The 12,839-nt window shown below is 43.6% G+C and overlaps 1 protein-coding gene across 2 annotated transcripts in view; it reads right to left on the bottom strand.

Annotated features, from left to right (window-relative positions):
- Nucleotides 1-5,367: 5,367 nt before the first annotated feature.
- The window catches only part of ITK (IL2 inducible T cell kinase), a 32,201-nt gene continuing 24,729 nt past the window's right edge, over nt 5,368-12,839 (bottom strand). For both annotated transcript variants that reach the window (XM_010166290.1, XM_029084574.1), the window contains exons 10-17: nt 12,457-12,593; nt 11,600-11,674; nt 10,726-10,897; nt 9,777-9,993; nt 8,972-9,036; nt 8,769-8,887; nt 5,981-6,138; nt 5,368-5,439 (exon numbers count right to left, since the gene is read on the bottom strand). In XM_010166290.1, coding sequence (XP_010164592.1) covers nt 5,368-5,439; nt 5,981-6,138; nt 8,769-8,887; nt 8,972-9,036; nt 9,777-9,993; nt 10,726-10,897; nt 11,600-11,674; nt 12,457-12,593 — 1,015 coding nt within the window. The remainder of the gene's footprint in view (nt 5,440-5,980; nt 6,139-8,768; nt 8,888-8,971; nt 9,037-9,776; nt 9,994-10,725; nt 10,898-11,599; nt 11,675-12,456; nt 12,594-12,839) is intronic.

The following is a 12,839-nucleotide window of genomic DNA, read 5'->3' on the forward strand; positions in this document are numbered from 1 at the left end:
GCCCCAAACCCCCCCCGTGCACGGAGAGGCCGGGGGCGGTGGCCGCAGCCCCTCCGGAGGGCAGGCTCTGGGTGAGCGCGTTTGGGTGGCTGAGAAGGCAGAAGCCGGCTGGGACCCCCCATCTCCCTGGTGCTGAGCCCGCTGGGTCTCAGGTATTCAGCCTCTCTTCCCCTCGGAGAACCTGCACCACCCTTGGGTTTTACCTGCCATGTTAACGACAGCCCTGCTCGCAGGGTACATACACAGCCTTGGATCACCGAGGATGTAAGGGACCAAACCAGAAGGCAGTGCCTTTGCTCGGAGCTCCCAGCCTCTTCTGAGTCAGCACCATATTCAAAAGATCTTCCTTTTGGCATCTGGCATTTCTTCAGGGAGAACTTTCCAGTCCTTCTGCTCATGCTGCTTTTTATAGCTCAAATACAGCTCTTCAGATCTGCTGTGAAATCCAAACTGGACTTCTTACAGCTTTCAGAGGAACATTGCCTCATGGTGATTGATGGAAATCCTGTACGGGGCCTTCATTCATTTTTCTGCAGCTCTCAGCTTCTGATGCTGCTGCTGTCTGTTGGTTCTGATGCTGCTCTCGTCTGTTGGTTTCTTGAAAGACCTTGGTGGACACCCAAGGACTGGTGAAAGTCTAGATACAGGTCTAGATATCTTTCCTTGGTGGCCCTGGCAGTGTCCCTTTCCTGAGCATCATCCTGTGCTAAAAATAACCTGCCATCTGACCCTTCCTGGATTAGAGTGACTGCTCGTGATTTCTTAGAGACTGCTACTGTCTTGTCTGTGCTAGTATAGGGCTGAGCAAGATAGTCTTAGGAACTAGCTTTGTTTTAATAGACAGGACCACAGCTGAAAAAAAAAATCTATCCATAGCATCTCTGGGAGTAGAATCTTCTTCCTCTGCACAGCATTTCTTCTATCTCATCTTTAACTGGAACATTCTGTGGACATCATTTCTCTTTTTACTGTTTATTACTTGTCAGAAAAATTCAGTAGGTGAGCATTGTTACTGCGGATGCAAAAGATTTAACAGCTAATATTGGGTGAAACAAGGTCAATTCAAGAAAACTGTGGCAATAAAAACTGCTGTGGACTATTTTTCGCACAGTTGAATCTGCTTCCATTATCAGCTAGGCTCAGGGTGATGGGAATTCCATGAAAATTATGATACTACTTTAATTTTCTACTCTGTATTGTCGTAGATCATAGAATAACAGAATGAGCTGCTCTGCATTTGTCTTGCAGATCTCTCTTGCAGGCTGGGAAGAATGGCAGCGAGGGGCAGGCCCCATACAGCTACAGGCACCACGGGAGTGTGTGCATCAGTTGGTTGTGTGTGGCATGGAGAGATAACGTGATGGTGGGGTGAGCTGAACAGAAGAATACACACAAATTTGGAGTGGCTGCCAAGTGAGATTTAGCAGATCCATTCACCTGAATCCAGCCGTGCTGACGAGTGCAGCGTTTAGAGAGGACAAAGCTAAACATCATGTAGAAACATGTTCATTAAAAAGTGTTTCAGGAAATTCTAGATTTTTCCAGGCTTGATTTTAAGGTAATTATCCAATGGAACAAGTACCAATAACCCCCACTTCCCTGGGGTGACCAATACATGGCCAGGAAAGAGCTTTTCATCAGCCCCTGGTCTCCACTGAGAAGCATCAGCTACTCTTTCTAGATGAGGTTACTGCTTGACTGCCTTTTCATAGAATCACAGAATGGTTTGGGTTGAAAGGGACCTTTAAAGGTCACCTAGTCCAATCCCCCTGCAGTGAGCAGGGGCATCTTCCACTAGATCAGATTGCTCAGAGTCCTGACCAGCCTGACCTTGAATGTTTCCAGGGATGGGACATCTACCACCTCTCTGGGCAACCTGTGCCAGTGTTTCAGCACCTTCATTGTAAAAAATTTCTTCCTTAAATCTAGTCTAAGTCTATCCTCTTTTAGTTTAAAACTATCCCACCTTGTCATATCACTATAGAACCTAGTTGGGATGCCAACCTGGCTGTGCCAGTGCCCAGCCATCATGGCAGCAGGTTGGGGACGCACTGGGACAGTGCTCTGGGCCTTCGGTCTGGTCAAATGTGGAACGTAGGCAGAGCTGTGTACCCACTGCCTCTGATACCAGCAGGCAAAGGTAGGGACAAGCACAACCTCCCACCTTTCTGCAATACAGCCAAGCAAAGAGGGTCGGACTGGCAAAACGGGAATGGTTTAAACATTCAGCACATAGCGATTACTTTTCAAAGAGACAAGGAAAGAGTATTCAGAGAAGAGTTACTCACTTTGTGGCAGGAGACAGCTGATACTCTCACTTCTACTTTGTAGGAACATATCTAGGTAAGCCACATGAAGGGCTCAGCTTGCCAAAGAAACTGCTGTGGTGGGAGAAGACTGTGTTACAGTGTGTTAATATCACTCAGTTATCACAGTGCAGCACTGGCCTTTTGGGATTCATAAGTTCCCTGTAAATAATCATGAGGAAACACCCTTTGGGAGCACTCAAATATTACTATCCCCATTTTATGAAGATTTAGAGAATTTAAAGCCACCACCATGGCTGTTTAGACTTAAAAAATCTATGGGTCCATATAGTAAATTACCCAGTTTGCAGAGATCCTGAGTACTTCCTACCCCATAAACCCAGCACATAATCTAACCCCAGAACACAGCCATAGTTCTGGGGAACAGAGATATTTCAGAAAGCCAGAAGAAGCCTGCTTGCCTCTTGGTGGAGAGGATTTGGAGGAAGAACAAGCTGTATGATTGTAAGTGCATGAGGATGGTTTTTGCATTTTTGCTAAAATATAGTGAAAGCCACAGTTGGGACTCAGCAATTTTATTGTTTGTAAAAATACATATTGTGTACATAGAAATACTGCAAAAGAAAACTGAACATAAAACATGACAATATTATTTTGTGCAGCACTCTCTAGCTAATAAATATTATGCTTATCTCATCCAAATATAAATACAATCTCAGAAACATTACCTACCAGAGCAATATTGCTGCTACTTAATAGCAACCTCCTCAAGCTCAACAGACCCCCTGGTTCCTCCAAGGATGGAGGGGGCAGCGAGCCAGAAGCTTAACTTTGTGAGCCTGCAGATAACCCTGCCACAGATTGTCTGTGCTCAGGGAAGGATGATTTGAGAACATCCCGTGGTTGTATGGGTTGCCTAAGTGTAATTGAAAGGGGGACAAAATAGAGTTATGGTCAGCTGTCCTCAAATTTAGCTGTAGATGTGTAGTTTAACATGGTTAAGACTACTGAAAACTTCACTGGCTAAATGCCAGATTTAGCATCACCAGAATGTGACAACAGGCTAACTCAGACTAAAGGATGAGAGGGATGAAGAGAAACTTAGCTTAAATTAACTGTAGGCAAAAATTCACAATCTGTTTATAGATGCTCATATTCCACATATTGGTTCAGACTACCAAGAGATTTTGTCAGCAATCCTGATTTGAAGGTAGCACTCTGATCCTGCAGTTAGGATTTACAACCTCTGGTCTAAATGTTAGTACTCTCCTTGCCTGGGAAACTCATTCTGCATGATATTGGTAGTAAACCAAATAAAATAATGTGGAATCAAAGCAAAGGGGGGAGATGTATAAGGCAGGAACTAATGCTTTGCCCATATCCATATACCCGAAAAGGTACTCTGATTCCTAAAAGCTAGCCTAGACCATGGGTTTGAAAAATACCAAATATTAAACCACCTCCTATGAAGAAATTGTTTGCCACAGGATATGTGAGATCATGGGGTTACATTATTTCCTTGTTCCATTTTTGTTGGCAAACATATTTGAGACTCTGTAATGACGGGAGAGATTGCTGATGGAAGTTTGCACCTCAGAGATTTTATAAACTGTCACATAAGGTTTACCTGTGTTCTTGCCCGCCCAAAGAGAGAAGCATAAAAAAAATACTGTATATATGCACTTATAATCTGTGAGTCCTCTTGACTTCTCTAGTTATTCTTAATGCTAAACAGAAAGTCCTGATCTTATTTACAAATTCTGCAGGACAATAACACCCACACTTTTGGTTTTGAGGTCAGTTATGTCAAAACAGCGTCTCTGTCTTGCAATGGAAAAGTAGATTTTTACTGAAGTACCAGGAGATGGATATTGTTTACACCTTCTGCTGTCACCACACAACGTGGAACTCCTTGTGGAGTGAGTACCCAGGCAGTCCATTCACACAGGACTTCTGTGATCAGTTTCTAGAAGATTCACTGGTTTGTTCATAGACGAGATGGAAAAGTCTTTACTCATGATGTTTCAGTTTCCCTTTGAAGCAGGAGAAAATTCTTCTCATTATGACTTGTGTACTGAGTGCATACTCTGCGTGTTTGCTCCTTCCTACTCTGCATGGCTACCCTTCTGAGCCCTCCGGCTCCTTCCTTCCAGACACATGAGTTCAGGAGTAGGTTCCTGTACCTTTCACAGATAACCAGGTCCTGGAATCCTGCATTGTCTTGTACTGGAGACACACAGCATCCTGCACTGCTCAGTCCTCTGTACTTAGTTCAAAGATATTGGATGGAGATCACCTATTTTTCCTCTGTTGTAGAAAGACTGAAGAAAAAACTAATACAAACTTTCAGCTTTGACTCCCCACTTCCAAGAATGTGTCTCCACTTGCATTCGAGTCCCATTTCCCCACTCACAATAAAATTTAAGAGAATTTCAAGACTCTGCAACATGTTGCTTTTTCTCTTCCTTCCTTACAAACTCACACGCACATGCAGACACCTCATCAGCTTACCAGGTACTGGAATCTTATTCCTGGTATGCCACAGTTTTAGGGAAAATCATGCAAAACCACCTTGATCATCATCAGAAATGCAGTCACTAAATCCAGCCTGTTCCCCTGTGTCCCAGGCTTGTTCCTGTTCAGAGCTTTCAGGGCCAGCCCACTCTGAATTAGAGAGCCATGGAAATGTCTAAATGTTCCTCCTCAGTCAAAGACAGAGGTTTTTTTCCTCAAGGAAGACCTTAATTTGGGAGTTCACAGAACTGGAATAGCAAAGTCTGATCTCTCAGTTTTGAGACTGTGTCTCTGGGAGAAATACACTTGCTGGATTGTGTGGTTCAGAGCTGTGCTCAATTGCTGGTTCTGCTTGTAAGCTGCAAACCACATTCTTGGCCAAACCAAAGCCTGTGTCTGTCTGGGCTCTGGAAGACCTGGAGATATCTTGTCTGTCTGGAAGTACCAGGCTCTGCCCTCTCCTTGTCCCCAGGCATATGGCAAGTGTCTATGGTGAGAGGATTCATGTTAATGCTTTGTGTGGGGAAAATCCAGCCATCTGTCCTCTCAAGAATCTCTCAGCTTCACTTAGTGGCCAGTGGCATGATTACAGATCAAACTCGGAGATTTCACTCAGATGATACAGCAGAACAGAAAAAGATGGCCGGTCATCCTTCCTCTGAGTAGGGGAGAGAAGAGAGAGGGAGAACATTAATGTCAGCTTGAGAAGAATGTCAAGGTTAGGAAGGAAAACCTTGTGAAAATAGTGGATTAAAAAAATTACAATCTATTGTTATAGAAAAATACCAATGGAAGAATGAGCTTTCTTCTGTGCAATGTTTCTTTTCTACTAGCAGTGACTTTTGCCTAGTGGACGCTAAGTACCTTGTAATGAGTTGGCTGTCATTTTTACCATCACTATTAAAACTCAACCCCACAGATCTGCAGCTTTCTTTGGAAGCAAAGTGTTGAATTAACTTGAGTTAGGTGCAGTACATAGACTTCTCAGTGAAGTCAATGCACTCTGTAGAAACAACAGCTTAAAGAAAAGGCAGTGAGCCTGGCATTTGCTTGCTGGCACAGATGAAAGCTACAGAGTGCTTCACCTCCAGGATTTTACCTTGTATTAGCCTGTGAAGTATATACCTCGTTATCCTAAAAGCCAAGGGGAAAAGAGCTCTTGTCTTTGGGAACTAGGGCTCTCCCATTACAATACTAACCATCCTCCAGCAGTGGCTCATGACCTCATAAATTGCCTTGGAGGCCAGCTTGGGTTTGCAGAGCCGAAATCCTGCATTGATTTCTTCCACCACTTCTCCGTTGGTGCGATTCTCATAGGGGATTTTACCTTCACTGAAGACCTCCCACATCAGCACTCCTAAAGCAAACAAATGAGAAAAATGACAAAGAAGCATATAAAATCTTCATCAGGCCCATGACCACCTTCTACCTGCTCTTCTCTGTAGCTCAACATTGGTATCTGTTACTTGGAAAAACATTTTCAGTTGGATTATCAGTCCACATCTGAAATATCAGTCCCTAACACAGCTGTACAGTTTGAGGATGTCAACTAGGATCTCTGCTGGGCACTGGACTGTGTGGAAGTGCCAGTTTGGTCACTGCAAGTTTGACTTCTCTGTATCCTGCTTTATGACAGTCTAGCACAACAGGGATATATTTTCCCATGAGTCAGGTGAAGTTTAGGTGTGTTGTGTCAGAAAGCAGAGCAGTGTCCTATGTCTTCTCCCAAACTGTGAAGAAGAGGGAACCTTTGTGCATGTACTCCATCAAGATGTGTAACCTGGGAAAGAGAACCAGCTTTTTGTCACTGATTCAGTTTGTTTATTTTTGCTTCCAGTTAATCACATGTAAGAGACATGCCAGTGATGTTCCTGCTTGCAGTGTGTCCTACACCAGAATCTGATTGTATTTTGGTGAGACTCAGGAGCAAGAAAACAATATGAACTACTCCTGTTATTCAGCTTAGCCTCAGCACTGGGAACTCTTTGCCTGCAGAACACCCCAAGTGATGAGATTCACTGGTGTGAATTCACATGCAATGACAGCAGAATTTCAAAGGATTACAGCACATTTTTCCTCTTTTCCTAAACAGTCAAATGTTTTCCTGTGGTTACTGTTCAGAGCAGTACAGAAACTTGTGCTTCTCTAGTGTGGTGGAATAGACAGGCAAAGACAAAAAGACCATGGAATACATTGCGGTGGGCCACCAGATCAGAGCGCTTTGCAAACGGAGTGAATACAAGGAGTTATTATTAGGTTTAATTTTTTTGGTAGCCTAATATGACTAACGGTACAATGTGTTCACATGTATTGGAAAAGAGAGACAGACAGATAGACAAACTGATCTGAAATGAAGTTGTACAACTCCACAGTCAACTTTGCTAAATAATGCCTGCTTTCCAGCTTTGAATTCTCCAAGTAGGAAGATTTCTGCTCCTCACCAATGATATTGACTCTACTGAAGAAGAAGCAAGGCAGTTGTACTCCCCCAGTGTACAGATTCCTGCACTGGGAATTTCCTACACCCATTTTGTTCTCCTGGGCACAGCAGGATTTCAGGCCTGGCAGAAGAGATGAATGGGCTGCAGAGTAGTGGAGCAGAAAGCTTCTCACAGTCATGAGAGCATGATATTACAGAGGAATCCTCTTATGCAAACCTCACTGGATGGGGAGATAACAAGTCTGACAGATGTACTACACTGCTGTCTGCACATTTCACAAAGGACTGACCAATGCAAACAAAGCTCACCAGTATTTCATTCCATCCTGAAACTGGAGTGAGCCAACTTCACTTGGCTTGACTGTAAATCAAACTGACCACCCTTTTTGGAAGCATCTGGCTCTCAGTGTACAGGCCGGTTTCTGATCTGTGAAGCAGAAGAACATTCCTGCCAAAGTAGCATCTCTCCCCTTGCCACTGCCATTTTGCTGTGAGGTGTCAGAGACAGCTCCATTGGCAAATGTTGTCCCTTGGTATTATGTCGTCAGTGCTGACAGCCTCCTCCACATGCCAGGAGACATACAAAGAGGAATGGTGCTCTCTGAAGCATCTCTGGGTAGGTTTCTCAAAGGCTGTTGTGTGGGTCTGAACACCCAGCTCCCACTGTGCTGCTTGGAACCCATCACAGGAATGCACAACTTCAACCACAGCGGAAGCCAGTACAGGGAGAGGGAAGCACAGAATTCACAAGTACAGACTAACAAAGGTTATAATCCTGCATTATTTACTTCTAGGCTCGGAGCTGAGTGGCACCCCATTGACTGTGTGCTGTGCACAGCACACTGCGCCGATTCATTCTGCAGTACCGCGATTTGCATGTTAGCTGGAGATGGGCCAAATATGTTAGTGTGCCAGATCATCAGGCCAGGAGATAGCCTCTGTTATCTCCAGTGCCAATGGCTTTGAGGAAAAACATATACAATGGCTTTCTTATCTATGAGGGTCCAGAAAGGAGACCAAAAACCAGAAGCAAATAATAAAACAATGCATTGGGGAGCAGGAAACGAGGTGAAAAAATGTGAGCAGTGAAATAATATTTTCAGATTGGCATAAAGCAGATGGAGTCAGCAGAGTAAACATGGAAAGGCAGAGAGTTTGAGTGAAGCATCAGTGCCCAGGACTGTCGTGCAGAAAGATGGAGTGCCTAAATATCTTTCCTTTCCTTATATAATCTTGTCAGTGACTCTCCAACCTTTTCTTGCACACTCCTGCTATATCACCATGAAACAGAGTTCATTATTTGGAATTACGTAGCATTATGTTGTCAGGATTTGCAGTGTTCCAAAGTATCTAGGTAGTTTACTTTTATTTCCTTTCTTTCACTTAAATGATTTAGGCTTGCTTTCCTGAGCCATTATTCAGGCGAAACAGCCTTGGAGCCCAGAGGATGTAGTTAGTGTTTAGGAGATTTTACTTGAGGACTGAGCCCCTAGGTTTTCTGAGCTGGCCTTTGTTTAATTTTTTCCATTCTGACAAGAAGTTCTTACCAAATGACCAAACGTCAGATTTGGTGCTATAGTTGCTGTAGGAGAAAACCTCTGGAGCAGACCACTTGACTGGAAACTTGGTACCCGTGGAGCTGGTATACTGATCATCAAGGACAATCCTGGAAAAGGAAGAGAGTGTGCTGAGTAACCCCCCCATCCCGTGACAGCCCCACAGGGAGTGTGTGCAGCCTTGATGGCATTACCTCGACATCCCGAAGTCGGACACTTTGACCACGTGGGATTCCCCCACCAGGCAGTTCCTAGCGGCCTGCAAGAAAAGAAGGTACAAGGGCAGAAGGTCAGAGCTGAAAGACTATCACAGCCACTCAGTTGCTTTTATCCTGGCAGAGCAGATAGTGCTTAAAAAAAAGGAGAAGTAAAGTGACATTGTACCATACAAAGAGGGTGAAAACTTGAGGTTCTCATGCTTTCTGTACATTTTATGGCCAGCATGTTCCTGTTGCCTCAAAAGCCATTCAACCATCAGTCTGACTTGCAGGCCTTTGTTGCCCAGAAAGGGCAGAGAAAGACTGTAAAATATCCACAGCTACTCACTGTCTTTGCTCCCCTAACAAAACAGAAGTAGTGACTGATGCAGCTTGAACACCACATAATTAAAAGTATTTTATCAGCAATGCTTTATGTTTATACATATGTTAGAAAAGAACTTTTTGACATCTTTCCTGATTTTAGACATTAAGAGTGGTCAGTACCTAGGAGCTGTGGGAGCTGGGGCTCTTGGGGAGAAAAAGGGTCCACTCAGAAAAAGATGAAAACTCTATGTCCTTGTTTCTTCTCTCTCAAACACAATTAAGGGAAATAGGTTAATCAATGCTCCAGGGAATGTTTTTTTCCCCTAACGTATTGTTGCTGCTTCTGCAGTAAGAGGAGATGCTGGATCCCCTGTCAACAGGCAGGAGGAGTGTGAAAGATGAAATTAAGGAAGGGAGAAAGCCCAGGGAAAAGCCTGGCTGGAGCAGAGAAAAGGTCTATGTGGGACCAACATACCAGATCTCTGTGGATGACAGAGTTTTGTTCCAGATAAGTCATTCCTTCACACACATCTTGGCACATCCCCAGCAGGGTTTCCTTTGAAAAACTTCCCCGTTGGCTCCTGAGATAGTCAGACAAGCAGCCATTCTCCATGAACTCAAACACCAGGCAAATGGGAGTGTTCTCAAAGCACACGCCATAAAGCTGGACTAGCTTAGGGTGAGACAGCTTCCTGTGGGAGAGGGAGGGAAGGTGGAAAAGGAGGCTGAAATAGGCTCAGTGCCTTCTATCCTTACAGCAAGTGTGTTATACACAGCCGCCTATGTCACCCTGCTGCACCCCTCTCTCTGCAAAGGCCAACTATGAAAGCAGAGAGAATGTATAGACGAAGTCTAATGTCAAGTAGCACTAAGTATCATCCCATTTTAATGGTAATGACCACCAGAAGACTTTTCTGCATGGAAAATAATCCAATCAAATAGTTAAAAAAAAAAATCAATTTCTGTCTACTTTGAAAAAAAGGAAATGTAAAAAAATACAGACAAAGTCAATAAAACCATGGAGAAGTATTTTCAGTTGTGCAAAGCAAAAAAATTGTGCAGGTAGGGTTTTTTAATAAAATTTCCCTCAAATTTTATGGGTTTTCTTAATCTAATTATTTCTGACAAAAACCACTTTGATCTCCACAACACACCATTAATTAACCTTGCCTTCCAGAACAGCAGAGATCTGGAAAACCATTCTGGATATTGATAGACTTATGAGCACAGTAATTCACCTGCACTTTGAATTGCCTTCCTTTGTAACCACTGGAGCTCACCCATCTCTCTGTATACTATTTAGATACACAGTAGATAATCCAAGTTTAAATTCCTCATTCATATTCCTAAACATCATCACAACACTTTGGTTCAGTCTTGTGAAGTCTATGGAGTCTGATTTTCTTGGTGAATCTGCTACTTACATCAAGACTTTAGCTTCCTCGATGAAATCCTCTTCAGACATTGCTCCTTCACGAATGGTCTTTATGGCTACTTTTGTCTTCTCCAGCAAGTAGCCAAGGTAGACCACCCCAAACTGACCACTGCCAATTTCTTGTACACGGGTGAGCTCAGAGGGGTTAATGACCAATTTTCCTGTTGATTGTAAGGGAGAAAGTAAGGATGTAGCAGTAAAATGTTTAACAAAAAGCTTTTGTGGGTTAAACATTGAGACAGGACTCAGAGTGAGACTTTCTGGCTCTCCCTCAAATTGTCTGCCTGACCTTTGGTAGCTCATTTAACTAGTCCATGCTGCAGGTCATGTTCAAGAGTAGGAACAACAACATCTGCTTTCTTTCCTCATTTGTCTTGTCTATCCAGTTCTTCAGGGAGGATCGTTTTTACCATGCATATGTACACTACCAAGCACAATATAGTTTTGAGTTTCTTTGATATCTCCAAGAGTTACAATAAAGATGATACCAGCAAAATTCTGTAGACAACCATACGCAAATGGAGGCATCTTTCAGGAGGGACTCAGCTTTCATCAAGGTGCACTATGTACCTACTCCCATCACCTTTGTTCAACGTTCATTTCAGTATTTAATGATGACTTCATTGAGACCCTGGGGTTCTCATGACCTCCTTCAAAGCACTGTATGGTCAGTTCATTCAGTTATCAATGGTGATGACAAAGGTGGTAATCTAGTTAACAGTGCAGTATAAAGTATATCTGAAGAAAGCTATTTATTGTGGCGATAGTCATATGAATATTCCTCAATATTCATGAGGATATTCAGGATCACCCAGCTAACCAGCGAGGGCTGTGATTCTCACATAGTCATGAGAGTACCATACCGTAGCTCAGCCCTGCAGTGATTGGGGCCTTCTTTCTCCAAGAAGAGACTGCGTACCGCAAACGAGTGACAAGACCTGAATAAGAGAGGAAAAGGTGGGTTCCAGTTATTGTCACAGTCATGGGAAGTGTGGCTGTCACTACCCCAGAACGCAGTCTGGATACTGGAAACAGATTTATTGTACTGAGTTCTCAGCTCCACTTGAGGGCAGCTGAAACTCTATTGAGACTGTGCTTTCCTGTCTGCTAGAAGGAAACAAATTCTGAGCAGTTTCATCTTATTTCTCATTTTCACTCTGTCAGCAAATGTGAGTTGTGAGTCTCTACTAAGTCTGATGAAATTCCAGATTTTAGCTTTTATTTGTAGGGTATTCTGGAAGCCCAGGGTTTCCCTTGGTACTCCTGGACTGTAGGGGTGGGAGCCTTTGGTGACTCCCATATCTAGCTATGGAGTCTGGCCATGTCCCTCATTTTGTGTCAAATCAAGGCCCAGGGATATATCACCTCCTGGGCAAGAAGCCCTTGCAGCATAACTCAAACAGGTAGCTTCATCTGTCAGTGGTGACACACCCCCATGAGCTCCCAAGAATGAAATGTCTCTCTGTAGTATGTCATTGCAATGTCTGTGTCGGTCATAGTCAGCCTCAGAGGGACAACCAGAATGAAGATGTAATGCTGGAAGCTGGCCTGAGATGGTAATTTTCCTGCCATCCAAGTCCCAGGATAAGTGGAAGAGAAGGTGATGCCATTTAACATTTCATTGTAAGGACAGAGAACTTGAGAGCCTTCCTTCATTCAAAACAGTCACCCAGCTGCATGGTAAAATAGTAGTTACATCTCAGCACCAGCCTTCACTCACCTCCTGCATTGTGCTGGTGATAGTTGATGAGTTCAGGGATGCAGTTAAACACATGCTTTTCTGCCAAGTAATATCGCTTGGGAAAGTCAGTTGTCTCATTGATGTGATAATGCTTTATAACAGGATTGTTATCCGTGCTGAAAAAGAGGAGGTTTTTCTTTGAGGAAAGCTAGGTTGCAGCAAAAAGCCAGGAATGGAAGTGGAGAAAGCAAGCAAAGGGGAGAACCTTCCTTATGCAGAACAAATGGGAGAGGAGCAAGGACCGAGCTGCAGTTGCTAACGAAAGCTGTGTACATGTATGTTCTCCCTCTCACTCATAGATGGTCTCATCTCTAGAAAGGCTGAGGTTTCCTCATAAGAGCAGGTTGAGTACTAAGTTTCTC

The sequence above is a fragment of the Antrostomus carolinensis genome, unplaced genomic scaffold (assembly GCF_000700745.2).
Source record: "Antrostomus carolinensis isolate BGI_N321 unplaced genomic scaffold, ASM70074v2 scaffold9884, whole genome shotgun sequence".
NCBI lineage: Eukaryota > Metazoa > Chordata > Aves > Caprimulgiformes > Caprimulgidae > Antrostomus > Antrostomus carolinensis.